The sequence below is a fragment of the Sus scrofa genome, chromosome 4, assembly GCF_000003025.6.
Source record: "Sus scrofa isolate TJ Tabasco breed Duroc chromosome 4, Sscrofa11.1, whole genome shotgun sequence".
NCBI classification, from domain to species: domain Eukaryota; kingdom Metazoa; phylum Chordata; class Mammalia; order Artiodactyla; family Suidae; genus Sus; species Sus scrofa.
Window position 1 is genome coordinate 64,187,911 of NC_010446.5, and position 23,039 is coordinate 64,210,949.

General features: G+C 41.2%; 1 protein-coding gene across 14 annotated transcripts in view; it reads left to right on the top strand.

Moving 5' to 3' along the window:
• The window catches only part of EYA1 (EYA transcriptional coactivator and phosphatase 1), a 357,169-nt gene that overhangs the window by 216,972 nt on the left and 117,158 nt on the right, over positions 1 to 23,039 (top strand). For 7 of the 14 annotated variants that reach the window (XM_021089240.1, XM_021089251.1, XM_021089244.1 and 4 more), the window contains 3 exons: positions 8,382 to 8,451; positions 8,771 to 8,916; positions 13,127 to 13,264. In XM_021089240.1, coding sequence (XP_020944899.1) covers positions 8,382 to 8,451; positions 8,771 to 8,916; positions 13,127 to 13,264 — 354 coding nt within the window. Of the gene's footprint in view, positions 1 to 5,994; positions 6,517 to 8,381; positions 8,917 to 13,126; positions 13,265 to 23,039 lie in introns of those variants that run through there. The other 7 variants (XM_021089242.1, XM_021089249.1, XM_021089241.1 and 4 more) reach the window with 5 other exon arrangements.

A 23,039-nucleotide genomic window follows, 5' to 3' on the forward strand; every position in this document is an offset into this window, starting at 1 on the left:
AGGGGGTGCATTGGTGGAATTCCTGCCTGATTCCTCTGTTGGAACCCATTCATCTCTGTCATTACAATGAGCCTGCAAGCCCCATCAGACCTTCTTGCCTGCCTCCCTTGATTTCTGTCATTCCTCTAATCAGGGCCTCTGCAGGGGCTGTCCCTCTGCCAGGAACATTTCCCTATACACCTGCCACCTACCTGTCTCCCTCACCACCTTCACATCCCACTTCTCAGGGAGGCCCGCCCTGACCACCTTAGTGGTACAAAATCCTCTCTATAGACTTCCAGTCTGGGTAACGAATGTGCTGAGGCCCTGCCCACTCAGTAACACTTAGAACATTTTGCAAATGGTGTCATTCACTTGTGTGTTAGGTTCACTGCTGGTCTGTCACCCCCAGAAATGTAAGCTTGAGACAGTAGATATCCCTGGCACCTGAAAAAGTGCCTGGCATGTGTTAGGCACTCAGATGTTTACTAGATGGGTTCATCAGTATATGAATGGATTAGTGAATGATGGCTTCTACTTTTTCCTCTGCGGTGACTCAGTGTGAGAGTCTTATGAGCTTGAAGAGATGGAGAAGAATGAAATAGATGCTGTGAGAAACTAGGAAGCTTGAAGCAGCTTCAAAATATGAAGGAAGGACAATAATAGAGCTAAAGGTCCAAATAGAAATTAAACTAATGAACGTAGAAACTCTCTGGTAGAGCAGGTTTTTTTCTATAAGAGCTTAGCTGCCCAGGTCAGAAGACATTTATCTTGATCCTGGGTTGAGGATTTTCTGGGTAGGGTGTGGAAGAATATGAAGAGAAGCAAACTGAGGGTATCAATAAAAGACTAGTTTAAAGTAACTATTGGGTAGGAAGAAAGTGAAGGAAGGGAATAAATCGAGAGAAGTTAAGGATGTCAGAGGTCCTGCGTGTCTTGATAGATTGGACAACAGATGAGATGGGAATAAAGGAATGAAAATTCGGAAAAAAGAGCATGTTCCTCCCTTAATCTCAGAACTCAGCAAGGCCTCCTACCCCATGTTTCTGGAGTTGGTTCTTTATGCTTCCTTTCCCCAGCCTTCGTCACTCTTTTGCAAATTATTATGCCTTGGTGTTCCTCCTGCTAAGCTGTAGCCCTGTGAGAGCAGAGATTCTGTTTGTCTTGGTCATACTTACCATCCCAGTGACCCTCATGGAATGGAGCTCATGGGCAGTGGTCGGTACATATTTGTAAATAAACAGTGAGCCAGGCTGTGTTGTTGTAGTGTGAGACTGGAATGGAGACAGAGGTCCAGGATGTGGTCTTGAGCTTGATGGTTGACATAGAAGGCCAGAACTGAGGTGGAGACAGGAGAAAAGTGTTAGAAGCATGGCCCGAGATGATGTTGGGATGTGGCAGGGGCCACCATCAAATATTCAAGTGTTCGATAAATGCAAGGCAGTGCTTAGGAGGCAGGTCATTCATCAAAGTGTTAAAGAGTCATCATGAACCTCAGAGAAGACAGAGTTTCCTGGGAGAGCAGAAAAACAGTGGTTTGGAAGAAACATCTAGGAGAGGTTAGGAAGAAGGTGAAGGGAGGGGATAATAAATTGAGAGGTGTTAAGGATGTCAGGGGTCCTGCGTGTCTTAATGGATTGGATGAGGTGGTAATAAGTGAAAATTCTGAAAAAGAGCATGTTCTTCTACCATCTTCTATCATTAAGGAGCATGGTGAGGTTCACTCTTTTCCAGGGCAATCACCACGTATCCTGGTGTGGGGAGACTGGTGGAAAGGGGTTGATTTTCCAAGGCATGTGGCTAAATTGAAAGATACAAGGTTGTTATGTTTTTTTAATTATAGTTGATTTACAATATTCTGTCAATTTCTGCTGTACAGCAAAGTGAATATATATATATGTATATATATACACACACACATTCTTTTTCTCACATTATCCCCCATCATGTACCAACACAAGTGACTAGATAAAGTTCCCTGTGCTGTACAGCAGGATCTCATTGCTTATCCCCTCCAAATGCAAGAGTTTGCATCTACTAACTCCAGACTCCCAGTCCATCCCACTCTTTCCGCGCCCCCTTGGCAACCACGTCTGTTTTCTATGTCCATGAGTTTGTTTCTTTTCTGTAGAAAGATTCATAATTGTGCCGTATATTATGTTCCAGATATAAGTGATACCACATGGTATTTGTCCTTCTCTTTTTGACTTACTTCACTTAGTATGAGAGTCTCTAGTTCCATTGGAGTTGCTACAAATGGCGTTATTTTGTTCTTTTTATGGTTGAGTAGTATTCCCTTGCGTATATGTTCCCTGAAGGACAAGGGTGGGGATAGCCATGACCAATGTCAGGATGACCCCCTTTCTTCTTTATCCCTTCTATTTCCTTAGGATGCCCAGAATATATGGGATATTAATTTTTATTTTATTTTATTTTTTTCCTGCTGTACAGCATGGGGATGTTAATTATTAAGCTTTCATGGAGAGGGACTTAGGAATGGTGAGCACAGAGGAAAAGACCATGGTGGAGCTGCTTCTTGGAAATAGCTTTCTCCTGCATCCTCTTTCTCTTATAAACCTGAATTCCTATTCATAGCCTCTTCAGCCATGGTTTTTGCATCTTTGCTCATGAAAGGGAGGGAGGTGGGGAATGGAAAGGGAGAGGGAAGGAAGAGGAGGGAAGGGAAGAGAAAAAAAGAGAGAGAGAGAGAGAGAAGATAGGATGATGGGACTTGGTGTTGAGGGTGAGGTGGAGGGTTGTGATACGATCTAATTTTTAAGAGGTCCCTCTTTGCTGCACGGAGAATTCTCTGCAGGAGAAGAGTGGGGAGAAGGTGAGGAGCAGGGGGCCCGCATTGCCTGGTTCAGAAGGAAGAGGACTGTGTCGATCCCAGGCCTTGCTCAGTGGGTTAAGGATCCGGTGTTGCCGTGAACAGTGGTGTAGGTCCCAGATGCGGCTTGGATCTAGTGCTGCTGTGGCTCTGGCGTAGGCTGGTGGCTACAGCTCCGATTAGACCCCTAGCCTGAGAACCTCCATATGCTGCGAGTATAGCCCTAAAAGTTCAAAAGACAAAAAGAAAGAAAGAAAAAAGAATGTCCCCAGGCCATTTCTCAAGGTAAATAAAATGGATCTCTTGACCATTAGTAAATGCCAAAACACACCTGCCAGAGCCCTGGGGATGTGTGGACAACACTGTTTCAGTATTTTTTAGTGTTTTAGTATTTTTTTTTCGTGTTATGTAGAGTTTTAGCATCCTTGTTTCCTCTCATTCAACCTTTCTCCTACTTCTCACACGTAAGTTTAAAGAGAGACAGAGAAAGAACATAGGATAATGAGACTTGGTGTTGAGGGTGAGGTGTTGAGGTTGTGATATGACCTCATGGTTCCCAGTCGAATTCATTTCAGCTGCGCCACGACAGGAACTCCGGGACATTGTTTTCTGCCTTAGGTTATTCTGGTCTCATGGAATTAATCTGCATTCTTTGATTAGTATTTAAAAAGGTAAAGGTGTTTTAGGCAACTTTAAAAAAAAAGTAAAAGCTGAAAGATTCTTTAAACATTTTTTTTTATTTTAATTTTTTCTTTGTGGCCACACCTGCAGCACATGAAGTTCCCAAGCCAGGAGTCAAAATGGAGCTGCAGCTGCCAGCCTACACCACAGTCATGGCGACACCAGATCTGAGCCGCAGCTTGTGGCAGTGCCAAATCTTTAACCCACCGAGTGAGGCCAGGGATTGAACCTGCATCTGCACAGACGCTATGCGGGGTTCTTAACTCACGGAGCCGCAACAGGAGCTCCAAGGTGGAAGATTCTTGACTTTAGGCCACACAGAGGTCACAGGATTTAGCAAAACCCCTGGAGCTATGACTTACTATGTGGCATCACATATTCAGTGATTTTAGGTGTACAGTTAGGAAAGTAGCAGCAGACACTCGGGCGGCATCATGGGTTCTTATTCACATCTCTGTAATAAGGAGTCCTATTCAGTCTGATTTCTGTTGCTAGAGCTCAGGCTTCTTATGTATGTTTGTAAACAACTTAATATAATCAATCTTCAAGTCATTATGGTTTAAAAAAATCTCCTTTGCTGATTGGGTAAACCTCACATTCTCATTAAACAAATATTGTTTATTGATTACTTAACATATGCCAGGCCCTAACAGGTGCCAGAGAAACAAAGAAGAGTAGTAGGTCCTTGGCCCCAGAAGCTCGTGGGTAGCAGAAGAGACTAACATCTGGCCAGTGCATATGTTGGCCATCATGCAGTGTGAGAAGCACCACATTGCCAGTGTTTACTGCATTCTAAGGAAGTAAGGAGAAGGAAGATGTTATCTAAACAGAAAATGATGTTTGAGTCCTAATGGAGGAGTCAGTGTTTAACAGGCAGAGGAGAGCATTACAAGGCAGTACGGTCTGGTATGAAAAATAACCAAGACAAGAGTTCCCACCATAGCTCAGCAGTTAGCGAACCCAACTAGCATCCATGGGGATGCGGGTTCGATCCCTGGCCTCGCTCAGTGGATTAAGGATGTGGCGTTGCTGTGAGCTGTGGTATAGGCCACAGACATGGCTTGGATCCTGCATTGCTGTGGCTGTGGCGTAGGCCGGTGGCTGCAGCTCCGATTGGACCCCTAGCCTGGGAACCTCCATATGCCATGGGAGCGGCCCAAGAAATGGCAAAAAAAAAAAAAAAAAAAAAAGGAAGGAAACAGACAGGAAGACAGACAGGAAAATGCATGGCATACACAGTTAGTCTTCAGGTCCAAGGATGCTACGTGACTCTAAACCCAGGAGAGATGGAGGCTTTGGATACTTCATATCTGTGTATACTCTGCCAAAGAGCTTGGAATATTTTTCTGGGGATAATGTGAGTATAGTGGAGAGATCGTGAGCTGGAAAGTGGATGTGAAGATGTTTCCAAGTCAGAAAGATCATGGTGGTGGCAAAGCGATAGTCAGAGGGTGGTGGCTGGGATGCGGGGCAAGTAGCTAGATGGCTGTTGCTCTAGTCCAGGTGAGATGTACTTAGGATCTCCCCTGGGATGGGAGGGCAGGGATGGAGAGGGCAGGATGGCTGAACAGGCATTCCTGGATTGGAGATGGGTGGCTCAAGAGTCATATAATAAGATAGGGAAAAAAGATGATTCTGAGGTTTCTGGTTTCTATGAAGGGGTCAGGAGATCATGTTTAGTTGTAAAGAGTAGGCAGATATGGATTCAAATCCCAGCTTTCCTGCTTATTTGCTTGGATGTGTTACTTAATTTCTATCCCCATATGTACAATGAGGACAAGGAGTCCTGTTTGTTTTGTTTTCTGCTGGAAGGTCCCAGGCTAGGGGTCAAATCAGAGCTACAGCTGCCAGCCACAGCCACAGCCACAGCAACATGGGATCCAAGCTGCATCTGCAACCTACACCACAGCTCTCAGCAACACCAGACCCGCAACCCACAGAGCTAGGCTAGGGATCGAACCTTCCTCCTCATGGGTTCTAGTAGGATTCATTTCCACTGTGCCACAATGGGAACTCCAAAGAGTCCTGTTTTTAAGCATTTTGCTGGATAGATGTCATGAGGCTTGTCCATGGAGTGGAATTAAAAGTATGGAAGGAAGGGCAAATGTGGGGCAACGATAGTGGAGTCTGGGAGTCATAGATAACAAACATTTCTTACACAGACACTCTATGTCATTGATTCATTTTGTTCTCACAATAATCCTATGAGGTGTAAGATGTATTATCACCATCATTTTACATGAAAACAGAGCAAGGCTTAGAGAGATCAAATAAGCCTTAGAAGAGTTGGATCTTGAATCTGAGCTGAAATTAAATTCTGATTCAGGGAGTTCCCATTGTGGCTCAGGTTAAGAAACTGACATAGTGTCCATGAGGATGTGGGTTTAATCCCTGGTCTCGTTCAGTGGGTTAAGGATCTGGCATTGCCATGAGCTGTGGTGTCAGTGGCAGAGGCAGCTCCAATCCAGCATTGCTGTGGCTGTGGCATAGGCTGTTGGCTCCAGCTCCAATTCAACCCCTGGCCTGGGAACTTGTATCAGGAACAGGTGTGGCCATTGAAAAAAAAATTCTGATTCTAGAACCCATGCTCATATTACCACACTCTGCGGCCTCTCAAATCTTTCTTCACATAGACACATATGTGATGCATAGAACCTAAATCAAAGCTTCATAGAGCCTACCTTATGCTGTATAAGAACCCTGATATCTTCTATTCTTTTTCTATTTGTTTGCAAACAAAATGGCTGAGTGGAACCTATTTGGTCGAGTTTATGATCTTTTCATGGGTCGTGACCCACATTTTGAAAAACACAGGGATGGAGCTAGAGATGAATAAATGATTTTGGTGGCTTTCACAGATGCCTTTGGGGGTTTTTGATACTGTGTTGTACTTTCATTTTTTACAAATTTCTAAGTAGGATTATCCAGGGAAGAGAGTACCCCCAAGCAACTCTGCTGGATAAATCTACTCTGCCCTGGGGCTCTTTCCAGACTTGGAAAAGGCTGTGGCTGCAGATGACCCCGGGGTAAGTGGCAGTGCCTGTGGTCCAGGCGTCTCTCACGAATCCCTCCCTTCTGTAAATTGCAGTATTTAACTCATCCTCCCCCCACACACCCAGCTTTTTGTGTCTCAGCCTCCCCACATGGGACAGACCAGACTTGTCTTTTTCGCATGTTTGCATCTGCAGCATTGAGTTCAATGCCTGGAACAGAGCAGTGACCCAACATGTGCCAAGAGAGGGGGACACCCGCTGAGCTGGCCTGCCCTCTCTTGTGAATGTGGCCTCCAGCTCTGCCAGACCAAAGGCCAGAGGTCCAAGTCTGGCAGCTCCCAAGAATAACAGTGATCTCTGTCTATTTTCCTATTGCTGGGTTAGGCCTCTTTGCTGTACTGGGACGCGACTAGTCATAGATTTTGAGATTCTAGCCCAAATCTGGCACCGTTCTCCCAAACACAAGCTAGAAAACTGCATTCGAGAAGCACATTTTTCACATCATGAAAATGTATAAAACTTGGAGTGCATGGAAGCTTATGAGGGGTTTTAATGTCGAATAGAATGAATATATAATTAGAGCCTCTGAAGACACTGATTATTAGTGGAAGAAGAAAAAACATATTACGTCTTATAATAATTGTACCCAAAGCATTTGCATCTTAGCCAGGAAAAGAATAGGAGGAGTTTAAGGGGAAAGGGGAAATAAATATAAATATGTGCCTCTGTATATCCATACATATGTGTCTATATGTTTATGTAAATGTGTATGTATATGGTAAGTGTATATATGTAAATGTGTGTATGTATATAAATTGTATAGCTGTTTATGTACTTTAATGTATAGCCTGTATTTGCAATGAATGAAGCCGAGAAGTACCATGTTAAGATCTTCTGTTGGCAAAAAAGAAAATGAGTTCTTGATTCTTTAGTTCAAAATGAAGATAAAAGCATATTTGATAGGGGAGGTTATTGTATTTCTGCGATATATTGAATCAAGTATTTGTGCTTAAAAAGAAATGAAATTTTGCTTAAATGCTTAAATAATCTCTTAAGGACAAAAAAAGAAAACTTTTTCACTGGAACCCTGAAGTTAAGCGTATATAACTGAAAGGCAGAGGAAATCCACCTCCACACAAGAAAAAAAAACAGGCTTAGTTTGCAACCTGGGAAATTTATGATAGTTATAGGAGGGTGTTTTTATTTAAAAAAACAAACAATGAAACAAATGTTGCTGAATCAATGCAGGCAAATGAGGATCTCTCTTCTTTCCACTCTGCTGAGAGATTAGCCCGCGTCTCTTGGTGACACAGTCTCAGGGCCATGTGTCCCCTTGAATACAAACAATAGACCAGATGACCTTCTGTTCATGCCCCACCTGGCAATTCAACTTCATCCCCCTTTTCAGGGTGTCTTTCCAAATCGTAGCCCAAACTTTCTGTATTCTTCAAGTATTGCCACGGTAAAGATCATCAGGGAACACGGACAGGTATTTTAGAAGATTCTGACTCTGTTTTCTAAGAGCTGATTTCACATTAGAAGCATTTTGGAGTTCCCACTGTGGTGTCGCAGGTTAAGGATCCAGCATTGTCTGCAGTGGCTCGGGACACTGCTGAGTCACAGGTTCGATTCCCAGCCTGGGAACTTCCATATGCAATGGGTGTGGCCATAAACAAATAAAAATATTAAGAAATAAAATTCAAATCATTTATTTGGTTCCTTTAGTTTCCTTAGTATAGTTTAACTTTCTACCAGGTTGACTTATGAAATTGCCATTTCTTTAGGTTAAAAAAGTCTGCAATTCCATGTGGTCAGCCTATAGTTCATACTTTATCAATGCTTTGTACATATTCTGTCTTTTGCTTTGATAATGTGCATTCTTTTTTTTTTTTTTCCAGCCATTGGGAGCAGTAGCTTCAGCCCAAGACCAAGTCACCAATTCTCCCCACCACAGATTTATCCTTCCAAGTAAGATGTATTTTCTCTTAATCAATAAATAACTTTTCCGAGTAGTCTTTTATCTTATTTCAAGTCATGTTTGGTGCCCAGGTGTTACATCTGAATTTAAGTGTGTTTCACGGAGACTTCAATCTATTTAAGCAAATTTATTTGGCACGTCCCCTAGGAGGGGCACTGAAGGAGTTCAGTTGTTTGTGTATTATACTTGAGAGTTAGACTTGAAGCTACAGTCTTTAACTGGAATTTGTGATATGGTTGTTAATCCGTTACCTTGCATGTTTCCATCTAATGCATGGGCTTTCTATTTTCTGTCATTTCTGACAAATAGCAGACCATACCCACATATTCTCCCTACCCCTTCCTCACAAACTATGGCTGCATATGGGCAAACACAGTTTACCACAGGAATGCAACAAGCTACAGCATATGCCACATACCCACAGCCGGGACAGCCCTATGGAATTTCCTCCTACGGTGAGTAATCCTGCTGCCTGAGCAGTGACACTATCTAGTGGGCAAACCTGGACATGCGAAAGTTTCACAGAGGTGACACTTAGAGACGGTCCTCTTGGGCTATTTTACGAAGGGTTATAGCCTAAATTCTTAATAGCATTGTTTCTAATGAGCCTTAAGAACTGGGGAATACTTCTCTTGAGGTCAGAGGTGGCAAATAGCCTGGTTCGCATGCCTTCTTGGTCTCATTTTTTTTTTTTCCATTTATATCTCCATTCTTCATTTGCCATTTGAGCGTTTGGCTCTGGAATCCAAAGTATTTTGGTGCATATTTCTGATAAAACTTCTGTGAATGAAGTCTTTTGGGGTAAAGATTCATTTCCTATTTATCAGATGCCTCACTGTGATTAGAGAAGGACAAGTGGAATTCAGCAAACCCTCGTTCTCAACTTGAGGGGGGTGGGGAGTGTCTTCAAATTTCAGCATTATCAACCATTAGGAAAAGTGATCTATATATAACAGCTTGGGCTGCAGTTTCAAGAGGACGATCAGGAGACATCTAAAAGCTCACATCCCTATTTGTTCCCTCCCACATGGAAATGATACTTATCGTGGTATAATTTAATTCAGTTGTTACAGAGTCAATACCTGTAAATTATTTTCTAAGTCTAGCAAAACCTCAAAGTTTAATTTAAAAAAAAAAATCTCAAATACCTTAGGATTCTCAAATACCTTCTCTTCCATTGAATGTGAATTTAGGCAAATTGCAACTTGTTGGAATAGAAAAATTTGAATCATTGGCATTTTATTAAGAAAGAAGTGAAACCTAGTGATCAACTTGAAAGTTTGGAAGCAAGAACCAATAGCCAAGACTGGTAGAATATTTTGTGATCAGTATTCTAATTCTGCTTCTGCTGTTGTTGTGTAGTTGTCGTTTCAGTATATTGAAAGACATAATGCTCTTTAAACATTTCATTCATCATTAGGAGCTAAATTGTTTTTTTGCTTTTTTGTTCTCTGCCTTTACCCCAGATCGAATTGACCATGTATAAATTTCTGATAAAACAGAGAGAAGTTAAAATGGAATTTATCTAGGACCTCATCTTTTCTAGTTTTATTTTAAAACTCTCACAACGAAATGTGATCTAGTAAGGTGCTTTACCACTAGACTTTAAAAACAGCCATAAAAAGGACTTTCTAGAATTATCCTTCGTTTTCATGACTTTTATTCAAGTTTCTCAAAATAATATTAAATATAGGCCAAATTTATCTGTGATTTACTTTTAAACAATTTCTGTGCTAAAAGAAGAAAAGGGTTCCCTGATGTAAATTGTGTCACTTCAGTTCTGTAATGTGAGTTAAGGCAGACCTGAATATGTGTGTTCTCAATGTTTATTTGTAAGCTGATTATTTGAAGTAGAAATGTGTTTTCCAGTGCAAACCATTCGCAAGCACTGGAGACCTACCAATGCTGTGGGAGAAAGGTACCTCCTGCAACTGCCTCGGCTGCTGCTCCCTTAACTCTCTCATTCTTCTCTCTCCTCCCCATTCAGTCAGGGCTGGGTCCTCTTCCAACTTCTGGGCTGTGGGTTAAGGGCTCTTGTAGATCTCAGCCATCAACAGATGTCCCTGTTGTCTGAAATAGTTGTTCCAGTAGGGTGAGGGGAGCAGAGGTTCTGAGATTAGCCTCAGAATGAGTAGGGCGAGGAATGAATAGGGGGATTTTCATGTGGTAGGTGGGGACTACAGAGATAGTGAGAGTAAGGGTCAGTGTAAAGGGCTTTGACCCCAGAGCCTTCCAGGCTTAGAAATATCCTAGGAATAATTCTTAGTCCTTAGCATTTTCTCTTTTTGTGCCTTGATGACAAGGAAATTCCCCCAGTGCTTCTGGCCAGGCATTCTATTTTTTCTTGGGTCAGTGCATGGAAAAATATGTCAGTCTTCTCCCCATGGCTTGCTCCTGAAAGGAGAGCACATAGTTTAGGGTTTCTAACTGCTGACTGTTCAGATCCTGATGGTCCTAGAAGACTGTCTCCAAGGACTTGTGTCCCCTGATGTTTTCCTTAGATCCAGTGAGAAAAGATAGGCCAGACTTTTCATAGTAAGACCAGTAGGTTGGTGGGGAAGAAGAGGCCATTCCATTCCTCGCTGCATCTGCGTGGAGTCGGCCAGTGGGATGAGTGAGTGGAAGCCATGGAGACACCAAAGATGTCGCCGTGGGCGTTTTCTACCTCTTCCTGTTTTTCTTTACCTGTTCTGATCACAAAGATTCCCCATCCTAAGCCTCCAGGCTAAAAACAGAGGTGGTCCAGGTGAAGACTGGAAGCAGATCATTATAGCAATATAGAGAGGAGGAGGAACATCTGTATTGTGACAGCACAGATGAGGAAGGGGGTTTCTAGAGCCATTCAACCACCTGTCTTGGGCAGTTGTTTTTCCAGCAGCCATTTATAAGTGGGGGTCATTCATTGGTTCAGGATTGCCTGTACAGGGAAAGTCACATTTTTTAAATGCTGAGGTTATGTTAAGACTTAAATGAAAAGCCATGATGAGGTTATTCAGAGATACTTCAGGAATTAGAATAGGCTCTCTCAGCCAAGAGTCAGATTCTTCCAGTGCCTTAGGAAAGTTACCTAACTTCACTCTGCTGATGAAATTCCCCTAAAATGGAAATAAACAGTGAGACTACTGTGTATTCTAGATCCCAAAGATACTATTTATCTTAAGTGCAAAGTAAAATTATTCAAAAATGTGAATTCCTTTGGCAGAAATTTTCCTCCCCTCCTTCTGTGGGAATTAAGGACAGTTGTTAACTTTCATGTCTGTCTTTAATTATGATCCAGGGCTGAGCCCTGTAAAACAGTATTGCCAAACCCAAGCCCTGAAATTAGGATGTCAGCCTGGCAGATTGGGAAGTAGTGGGGGCCGCACATACATTATTTTTATATTATGATATGATAAAAAGAAAGCGTACTTGAGGTTACACTTAAAACAATTATATTTGAATAAATACTTACAAGTACAGGGGATAAAAAGGGACCTACTGGTCAACCTCTCTCTGCTGTTTATAGATCACTGTGCTGTCCTGCAGGATTGAGTTCTTTACTCTTCTCCTTCCCTTGTGCTTACTTCCTGGTAGGATCTGGATATTTGGGAGGTTTCCCCCTTTGTTACTGAGTTCTGTGCCCAATATTGCTACCTCTGACCTCAAAATGAGTTGTGTAGGAAAATCAGCTTGTGGCAGAAAAAGAAAAAAACTGGCGGAAAAATGCTGTGAAGCTTGAGATGCTGCTTGATTACATTTTTAAAAAGTTTTATTTTTGTTTTTTTTGTTGTTGTTTTTTTTTTTTTTTTTTTTTTTTTGCTTTTTAAGGCCACACTTGTGGCATATGCAAGTTCCCAGGCTAGGGGTCAAATTGGAGCCTACGCCGCAGCCACAGTAGTGCTGCGTGTCTTAGACCTACACCACAGCTCCAGGCAACACCCGATTCCAGACTCTGAATGAGGCCAAGTATCGAACCTGTATCCTCATGGATACTAGTCGGATTCGTTTCCAGTGTGCCACAACAGGAACTCCTATTTTTGCTTTTTAGGGCCACACCCATGGCATATGGAGGTTCCCAGGCCAGGGGTAGAATCTGCCGGCCTACACCAGAGCCATAGCAACACGGGATCTGAGCCACATCTGAAGCCTACACTACAGCTCACGGCAACGCCCCATCCCCAACCCACTGAGCGGGGCCGGGAATCAAACCTGCATCCTCATGGATACAAGTCGATTCGTTTCCACTGTGCTATAGTGGGAACTCCTATTCACTTAAAAAAATTTTTTTTGATTCTGACATTAAATCATCATTGCAACATTTAGAATAATTTAGTTCACATTTAATGATGGCCATTTCTTGACTATAGAGATCTTAAACTTTTGTAAAACAACAAAACTAAATATAGACATGATTCACTGGAGTTAAATGTGAGAGAAAATGGAATTCAGAACAAAACAACAAAAAGGAACACTGGGAATGGGCGTTCAAATCCTTAAGAATCCTGGCCTGGTTGTTTTCCTTCAGTTGAAGTTATAGTTAAGGCTATTTTGCTCTAAGCATCCATGCCCTTGGTTGTTGAGAGACTTTTGGGAAACGTTTGTGACTGAATGGTTGGGGGTGTGTTTTTGTATATTTACCAGCTTTTGAATATGAACAGATAGATAAGCTATCCCTAACTGATTTAGGTGCATTGTGGGCAGGCATCAAGACTGAAGGTGGATTGTCACAGTCTCAGTCACCTGGACAGACAGGATTTCTCAGCTATGGCACAAGCTTTGGTACCCCTCAACCTGGACAGGCACCATACAGCTACCAGATGCAAGGTCTGTATACACACTGGCTTAGCTCTTTTCATTAACCCTGTTGGATAATAGTTTCTTTCTAAAATGGAGCCCTATGTTCTGTGTAAGTAGTGGATGAGGTGGTGAAAGTGGACTGGACTTAGAGGCAAGATCCCTGGCTCAAGTTTGACTCCTTACTCCCCTACTCGCCAGACCTAAATTTCCATATTTATAACATCCAAGGGTTAGAATGGATGATCCCTAAGCTTCTCTTCCAAAAAAAAAGCTCTAAAATGCTTTGCGAAGTTGAAGTTTTCTGCCTTCACTTCTATCAATTAAAAAAAGAATGAAAAAAAGCAAAGTCAGTGATGTAAGAGGTTGTGGTGTGATAACATGCTTGACAACGCTGGCCCTTGGTGTGGCCGATCCGCCTTTCTAAAAGGACTGTGATGTCTTCATTTTCATTATCATGCTCTAGCAATAGAGTATGTGGCATGTGTTGACATAATGATCTGCCAAAGACCAGGAGATCAGCTTGACAGCCATTCGATGCTATCTTTTAAGATACTGCTTTCCAAGGACCCATCCTTGAGTTCTGACTTTTGAAACTATAGACAAAGCATAAGGTAAGTGCAAGTCATATGGAGTGACAGCTGAAAGCTTTCGTTGTCAAAGCTGTCGCAAGAATAGGCACTACTGTCATTGGCAGATTATTATCATGCAGATGTGCCTGTCAAGTGCTTGAAAATTGTTCCCGCATAAGTATTTTCTTAATATTTTGTTTTTATGACAAATCAGTTTAATGAATCACATTGGTTCTCTTAATAGGGCCAAGCAAGCTATAGTGGAATTAAATCACTGATCACTACTTTTTGACTGAAGACGTTCCTATTGTAGTTTTTAATCTTTTTTCTATCTTTTATCATATTCTTCATTACATTAAAAATATTCATTTATTGGAATTCCTGCTGTGGCACAGTGGGTTCAAGATCCGGCTTGTCTCTGTGGAGGCACTGCTCCGATCCCCGGTCTGGCACAGTGGGTTAAGGATCTGGCATTGCTGCATTACAGTGTAGGTTGCAGCTCTGGCTCGATGCCATCCTTAGCCCAGGAACTTTCATATGCCATGGGGGAGGCTGAACAAGAAAAAAAAATTTGTTTAATAATTTGTTTATTGCCAGTATGTTAGAAAATACAAAACAAAAATAATTATAATTAAATATCCTATATATTTGTTATCACTTTGATATATATTCTAGATATGAGTTATGGGATTATATTGTATAATGTAGTATTGCAACCTACTGTTTTTTGAAGAAAATTTTAAATTGGTTTAATATTTTTTATTGATGTAAATACTATAGAAGTTATTGGTGTATAACATAGTGATTCACAATTTTTAAATGTTGTGTTTCATTTATAGTTACTACAAAATACTGGCTGTATCCCCTGTGTTGTACAATACATCCTTGTAGCTTATTTATTTTATACGTAATAATTTGTACCTATAATCCTCTATTCCTATTTTGTTCCTCCCCCCTTATCTGTCCCCACTGGTAACCACTAGTTTGTTTTCTATATCTGTGAGTGTGTTCCTTTTTTTTTTTTTTTTTTGGTCTTTTTGTCTTTTAGGGGTACACTAGCAACATCTGGAGGTTCCCAGGCTAGGGGTCGAATCAGAGCTGTAGCCTCCAGCCTATGCCAAAACCACAGCAACAAGGGATCTGAGCATGTCTGTGACCTACACCACAGCTCACAGCAACGCCAGATCCATAACCCACTGAGTGAGGCCAGGGATCAAACCCACATCCTCATGGATGCTAGTCGGTTTCATTAACCACTGAGCCACAACGGGAACTCCCTGTTCCTTTTCTTTTTTTTTTTTTTTTTCCTTGTCTTTTTACAGCCACACTTGCAGCATATGGAAGTTTCCAGGCCAGGAGTCAAATTGGAGCTGCAGCTGGGGCTTACCCACTGACTGAAGCCAGAGATCAAACCCACATCTTCACAGAGACAATGTTGGGTCCTTAACCTGCTGAGCCACAGTGAGAACCCGTGTTTCTTTCTTGTTATATTTACTGGCCTGTCTTATTTTTTGGATTCCATGTATAAATGATATCATATAGTATTTGTCTTCCTCTGTCTGACATACTGCACTTGGCTTAATACCCTCTAGGTCCACGCATGTTGTTGCAAATGACAAAATTTTATTCTTTTCTGTGGCTTTTATGGTAGTATCCCATTGTATCTATATATTACATCTCCTTTGTCCTTTTATCCGTTGGTGGACAATTAGCAACATGCTGTTTTTAGTAACAAATATAAACATCTTTCACATCAATAAATTATATTCTACAGCATCATTTTAATGGTTGCATAATTTCGTAGACATATCATATTTAACGAAGCCCCCTGTTATTAGACATCTAGAGCAATGCTGCAAACATCTTATACACATCCTTAATTATTTCCCTCAAGTAAATTTAAGTGTGGAATTGCCAGGTAAAGTATTTTAAACTCTTTCGAGGATGCGTTATATATTTATACAAGGAAAGAATGTGAATTAGAGTGAACACATAAATATTTTACTTTAAAAATTGTCATTTTGGAAGGTCCAAGACTTCATTGTTGTATTTTTTTTAAATGGAGAAGAAAAATCATTTTTTCTTGTCTTCCATGGCAGTGTTCATCTTTGTCTTATTATTTCTAATATGTTTCTTAAACTTCAGTAATGTCTTATAGACATATTTCCAGTTTATCATTTTAAGAACTTTTTCCCCTGTGCAGGAAGCTAAAATTTTATGGGACCAGGTCCACTAATCCTTTCATATTTGGTTTTCCTTTGGTTTCAAAAGGCCTGACTTGTAAAGTTTCGACATGTTTGATGGCTACAAAATTAAAGCTATCTTGCAACAGATAGTTTTTATTGTTAGAAGGCTATTGCTGATTGCCTGACTCTAAAACTTGAACGCTACCCTGGGAGAAGACCTGTTTCTCCATGTGCCGAATATCAGTTGAATAAAGGGATAAAAAGAACAAAAAGGGATGAAGAGGCGTCATTAGAGAATTGGAGAGTCTGAGGCTTTAGTAATGAACTGGACCATAAGGCAAACAAGGTCTGTTTGCCATAAAGCTTTCATTCGTGTCAAGGAGAGAGGCCGTAGGCAAGCAGATAATAATGCAATTATGGGGTCTTGGGTGAGTTATGAAGGAAATGAATAGGGTGCCATGGTGGGTCCTGTTTCCCTCCCAGCATCCAGGTCTCCTTGAGGAGAAGTGGTTCCTAAAGGTCAGAAGAAGGGAGTTCCCATCGTTGCTCAGCAGTTAACAAATCCAACTAGTATCCGTGAGGATGTGGGTATGATCCCTGGCCTTGCTCAGTGGGTTAAGGATCTGGTCTTGCCGTGAGCTCTGATGTAGGTCGTAGACGTGGTTTGGATCCCATGTTGCTGTGGCTGTGGTGCAGGCCAGTAGCTACAGCTCTGACTGGACCCCTAGCCTGGGAAGCTTCATATGCCTCAGGTATGCCCCAAAAAGAGGGAAAAAAAAAAAAAAAAAAAAGGTCAACAGAAAACAGGTGAAGTGCCGTCCAGAGAGATGACCTGGCTTCATGTATGACTCCTGAGTCTGAGCCCCCAGTAGCTTACCATCCACAATGAGCTGAGGAATAGCGCCTTAACCATTTAGAAACTTTTATGGTAGGTCAATAGCAAATCTTATGTTGGTAAAATCAAACACTAATTTTTAAGAAATGGGACTTGTATTCTGTGTCTTTTCTTTTTTCGTCTCATTCTTTGAGTCATACATAACTCTTTTTTCTTTCTTTCTTTATTTTTTCTTTTTGGTCTTTTGTCTTTTTAGGGTCTTACCCACTGCATATGGAGGTTCCCAGGACAGGGATCGAATCAGAGCTACAGATACCAGCCCACACCACAGCCACAGCAACTTGGGATCGGAGCCACGTCTGCGACCTATACCACAGCTCACGGCAACGTCCAATCCTTAACCCACTGAGCAAGGCCGGGGATCAAACCAACGTCCTTGTAGATACTAGTCAGATTTGTTAACTACTGAGTCACGACGGGAACTCCGAGTCATACATAACTCTTAAATTTTGCTAAATTGTCATTCTGGGAAGAGTTAGGAGAAAAAGCTGGTACTGTACCTCAGAAAGTTCAAGAAATATTGCACATGAGAATTAGGTTTATTTTTCTCTCCTCTCAGATGAAAAGAATATGCAGCAGAAAATTCCTAAGAGGACTGTCAGAGTTATAAGCATAACATTAGAATAAAGAGAAGAGTGGAAACAATATTCCACTAAAACTTTTTGTGTTTTCATGCATCCTTTGATTGAATGGCCTTTCCAGTGGGATTTTGAGCCCATTTTCCATGAATGAGGTATTATTTCACATGGATATTTCTATAATGGCACTTAACTCATACTTAGAAAAATCTAAAATATGACTTTCATATATCAAGCCAGATAATAATATTCTGTTAACTTGAAACTTGCTAATAATATGATGATGGATAATGATACATAATATGCTCTAGACTACTGGTGATCAAATTTGGATCTGTAATTAAACCGATTAATATGTATTACTTATGTAGTAAATGCATTGTAAAAAATGCCAAAAAAAAAAAAAAAAGAAAAAAGAAGTTCCCATCGTGGCTCAGTGGTTGGCAAACCTGGCTAGGAACCATGAGGTTGCAGGTTTGATGCCTGGCCTCACTCAGTGGGTTAAGGATCCGGCATTGTCATGAACTGTGGTGTAGGCCGCAGACATGGGTCGGGTCCCAAGTTGCTGTGGCTGTGGTGTAGGCCGGTGGCTGCAGATCCAATTCAACCCATAGCCTGGGAACCTCCATGTGCCACTGGTGCAGCCCTAAAAGACAAAACACAAAACAAAACAAAACAATGCTTCATTAGCATGAAATGATTTTATGTGCCCAGTCATGGGAGTCTATTGACTTTTCTTTTCAATACTTTTTTAAATATAAAATTTTCTAGAACATTCTCCAAATTCTGTTATCCTTAATGAAGAAGAGTGACTTTTGCTTATACCAGTCTTACAGCTGTTAGAAAATTCTTAGAATCCTGGAATGATAATGTATTATTTTAGTGATTTGGGGGTATTTTACCTAGCTCTTTCTCCAGGATCTTTTGACCTTTAAAATATAAGGTCTGGCAGCAAGAACTGACAGAATATTGTAACTCAACTGTAATTAAAATTTTTCAAAAATAAAAAATAAAATGTAAGGTCTGGGAATTCGCATTGTGGCTCAGCGGAAAGGAACCTGACTAGTATCCATGAGGATATGGGTTCGATCCCTGGCTCTGCTCAGTGGGTTAAGGCTCTAGTGTTGCCATGAGCTGTGGTATAGGTCACAGACGTGGCTTGGAGTTGGCATGGCTGTGGCCATGGCTGGGGCTGACAGCTGCAACTCCAATTCATCTCCTAGCCTGAGAACTTCCATATGTCGCACCTGTGGCCTTAAATAAATAAATAAATAAGGTCTGATGGTGAATTACTCAGAGATTTAGCCACTAGAACTTCAAAATATTAGGAATGTTGGACTGATTAATTTCAGGAAAATTTATGATGATCACCTCTTTTTCTGTCAGATTTAGAAGGCTAGACTAAAGGTGCAGTGAATTCTTGCACTTTGCTCAGTAGTATGCATTCTAGAATCAGGCTGCCTGTTGAACAGCCCTGCCCTGATAGAGGTGGAATGTCAGCATCAGCATGGGGCTTGACTTTGTGTTTTAACCCTTTCTTCACATTTAAGAAAAGATCTATTTGGTAATTTGTGGGCATTTTGTCACTGCCTAGCCTTGTAGGCTTAGTACCCTCATTTAGTCCATGTGAACCTTCTGGATGCTTCCAGCTCCAGTGCTCAGCACTTGTGTCTGTGTTAGGCTCCAGTACATTCCAGCACATGCTATTTTAAGTCAAACAAGGATGCGATTTTTGTTTTACATGCACTAACATTAAAAGCCCATGGAGTAAAACCTCAGGAACTGGGAAATCTCACTTTCACTTTTGCCACAAGATTCTGGACAATTCTGTTTCTGCTTTCTTTGGATCTCTTTTGTACATCCAGTGAAAGATTAAGGGAGAAACTGAAGTTTAGCAGAGGAAGACACAATGTTTCTGTTCGTAGACAAATGTAGATTTCACCCCTGAGGAAGGGAACCCCTTGCTGTTAGTTTTTGACATCTTCCTGCTCCCCAGGGTCAGCCTCAGGGTTTCTGGATGGCACCACGGTTGGATGGCATGAGGTTTTTCTTGACCCAGCATTTGACAAACATGCAAATGAGCGAGCTGAATGAGGCAGTGTGGGTGGATGGACAAAGGGTACTTGGAAACCCCTAGGTCACCTGTGCAGATCCTGTACATAGTGTTTTGCAATGCTGCCAATCAAAAGGTACTGTCAACGGGAGGGGGGAGCATGTGACTCTGTGTGTAACGCATGCTCTGACACACACACGTGCATACACACACGGAAGACAAGAAAACCACTTAGAAGAAACTATTTCAGCCTTTGAGTTACAGACCAGTTTCACAGAATATCATAGGCAAATTTTAATTATCCTTTTATGTGAAAGAGGCATCTGACTTGAAATCAAGCTTTTAGTTGTTTTTTTTAACAGCTGCATCTGTGGCACATGGCAGTTCCCAGGCCAGGGACTGACTCTGAGCTGTAGCTGTGACTCACACCAAGGTTGCGGCAATGCCGGACCCTTTAACCTGCTGGGCTGGGGACTGAATTCGTGCCTTCACAGTGACCCAAGCCACTGTAGTTGGATTCTTAACCCACTGTGCCACAGGGGGAGCTCCTAGTTAGAACTTTTTAAAAACACAGACCTATTGCTTGTGTCCTCATTCATTTACCTCAATGTATCCTACCCTGTGGACTTAGAGTTCCATGGACCACAGAAAATAAGAAACCATGTTTATAATTTTGAGGCTGAGCCAGAGGAGGACAGTGACATTTTGCTTAGCAGTCTGTTTGAGGTAAGGAAAGGCAAAGGGTTTTTACACAAAAAGCAGTTAAAATTAGATCTGGTCTCAGCTGGTTAAGCTTGCTTTGAGGCAAACCTGGTTTTCCATAATAATAGTTGCAGGGGGTGACAGTCTTTTCTCATATTTTCATCTTCACTCTCTGGCAATAGGTCTGAAATATACAAATGTTTGTTAGGCATGGAGAGGTCTATGTCACAGTGAAAGTGAAAAATTGGGTTTGATAAGGACTGTAGTTCTCTTCATTTGGGGAAATGAATTTAGAATTTTGTGCCATGAAATTCTTGCTTGTTTTTTTTTTATTATTTCTTTATATATGTATTTTTTCTACTGCACAGCATGGTGACCCAGTTACACATACATGTATACATTCTTTTTTCTCACATTAAGTGTTCCATCATAAGTGACTAGACAGAGTTCCCAGTGCTACACAGCAGGATCCCATTGCTAATCCATCCCAAAGGCAACATTCTGCATCTATTTACCCCAAGCTCCCAGTCCCTCCCACTCCCTCCTCCTCCCCTTGGCAACCACAAGTCTATTCTCCAAGTCCATGATCTTCTTTTCTATGAAAAGGTTCCTTTGTGTCATATATTATATTCCAGATATAAGTGATATCATACAGTATTTGTCTTTCTCTTTCTGACTTAATTCACTCAGGATGAGAGTCTCAAGTTCCATCCATGTTGCTGCAAGTGGCATTATTTTGTTCTTTTTTATGGCTGAGTAGTATTCCATTGTGTATATATACCACATATTCTTGATCCAATCATCTATGAGTGGACATTTGGGTTGATTCCATGTCTTGGCTATTGTCAATAGGGCTGCAATGAACATGTGGGTGCATGTGTCTTTTTTAAGGAGAGTTCTGTCCGGATATATGCCCAAGAGTGAGATTGCTGGGTCATATGGTAGTTCTATGTATAATTTTCTAAGGTACCTCCATACTGATCTCCATAATGGTTGTGCCAGCTTACATTCCCACCATCAGTGCAGGAGGGTTCCCTTTTCTCCACATCCCCTCCAGCATTTGATATTTGTGGATTTATGAATGATGGCCATTCTGACTGATGTGAGGTTGTATCTCATGGTTTTGATTTGCATTTCTCTAATAATCAGTGATGTTGAGCATTGTTTCAAGTGCTTGTTGGCCATCTGTATGTCTTCCATGGAGAAATGTCTATTCAGGTCCTTTGCCCATCTTTCAATTGGGTTGTTGGCTTTTTTGCTGTTGAGTTGTATAAGTTGTTTGTATTTTTTAGAGATTAGGCCCTTGTCAGTTGCATCATTTGAAATTATTTTCTCCCATTCTGTGAGTTGTTTTTTTGTTTTCTTTTTGGTTTCCTTTGCTGTGCAAAAGCTTGTCAGTTTGATTAGGATTTGACAAAGTCCAACATCCCTTCATGATAAAAACTCTTACCAAAATGGGTATAGAGGGAACATTCCTTAACATAATCAAAGCCATTTATGACAAACCCACAGCAAGTATAATACTTAATGGAGAAAAGCTGAAAGCCTCCCCATTAAAATCTGGAACAAGACAAGGATGCCCACTCTCACCACTGTTATTCAACATAATATTTGAAGTCTAGCCACACAATCAGACAAACAAAAGAAATAAAAGGCATCCAAATAGGAAGAGAAGAGGTAAAACTGTCATTGTATGCAGATGACATGATACTAAATATAGAAAAAACTAAGGACTCAACCCCAAAACTACTTGAACTGATCAACAAATTCAGCAAAGTAGCAGGATATAAGATTAACATTCAGAAATCAGTCTCATTTCTGTATATGAACAATGAAATATTAGAAGAGGAATACAGAAATACAATACCTTTTAAAAATGCACCTCAAAAAATCAAATACCTGGAAATACACCTGACCAAGGAGATAAAGGACTTATGTACTGAGAAGTATAAAACTTTAATCAAGGAAATTAAAGAAGATGTAAAGAAATGGAAAGATATTCCATGCTCCTGGGTTGGAAAAATTAATATCGTAAAAATATCCATACCTCAAAGCAATCATAACTCAAAGCAATCTACAGATATAATGCAATCCCTATCAAATTACCCATGACATTTTTCACAGAACTACAACAAACAATCCAGAAATTTATATGGAACCACAAAAGACCCAGAATTGCCCAAGAAATTCTGAAGAACAAAAACCAAGCAGGAGGCATCTCTCTCCCAGACTTCAGGCAATATTACAAAGCCACAGTCATCAAGACAGTGTGGTACTGGTACCAAAACAGACAGACAAACCAATGGAACAGAAAGAGAACCCAGAAGTAAACCCAGACACCTTTGGTCAATTAATCTTTGACAAAGGAGGCAAGAATATAAAATGGGAAAAAAGTCTTTTCAGAAAGTATTGCCGGAAAACCTGGACAGCTGCATGCAAATCAATGAAACTAGAACATACCCTCACACCATGCACCAAAATAAACTCAAAATGGCTGAAAGACTTAAATATAAGACCAGACACCATCAAACTCCTGGAAGAGGAGTTCCCATCGTGGCGCAGTGGTTGACGAATCCGACTAGGAACCATGAGGTTGCAGGTTTGATCCCTGCCCTTGCTTAGTGGGTTAAGGATCTGGTATTGCTATGAGCTGTGGTGTAGGTTGCAGACGCGGCTCGGATCCTGCGTTGCTGTGGCTCTGGCGTAGGCCTGTGGCTACAGCTCCTATTGGACCCCTAGCCTGGGAACCTCCATATGCCATGGGAGCAGCCCTAGAAAAGGCAAAAAGACAAAAAAAAAAAAAAAAACTCCTGGAAGAG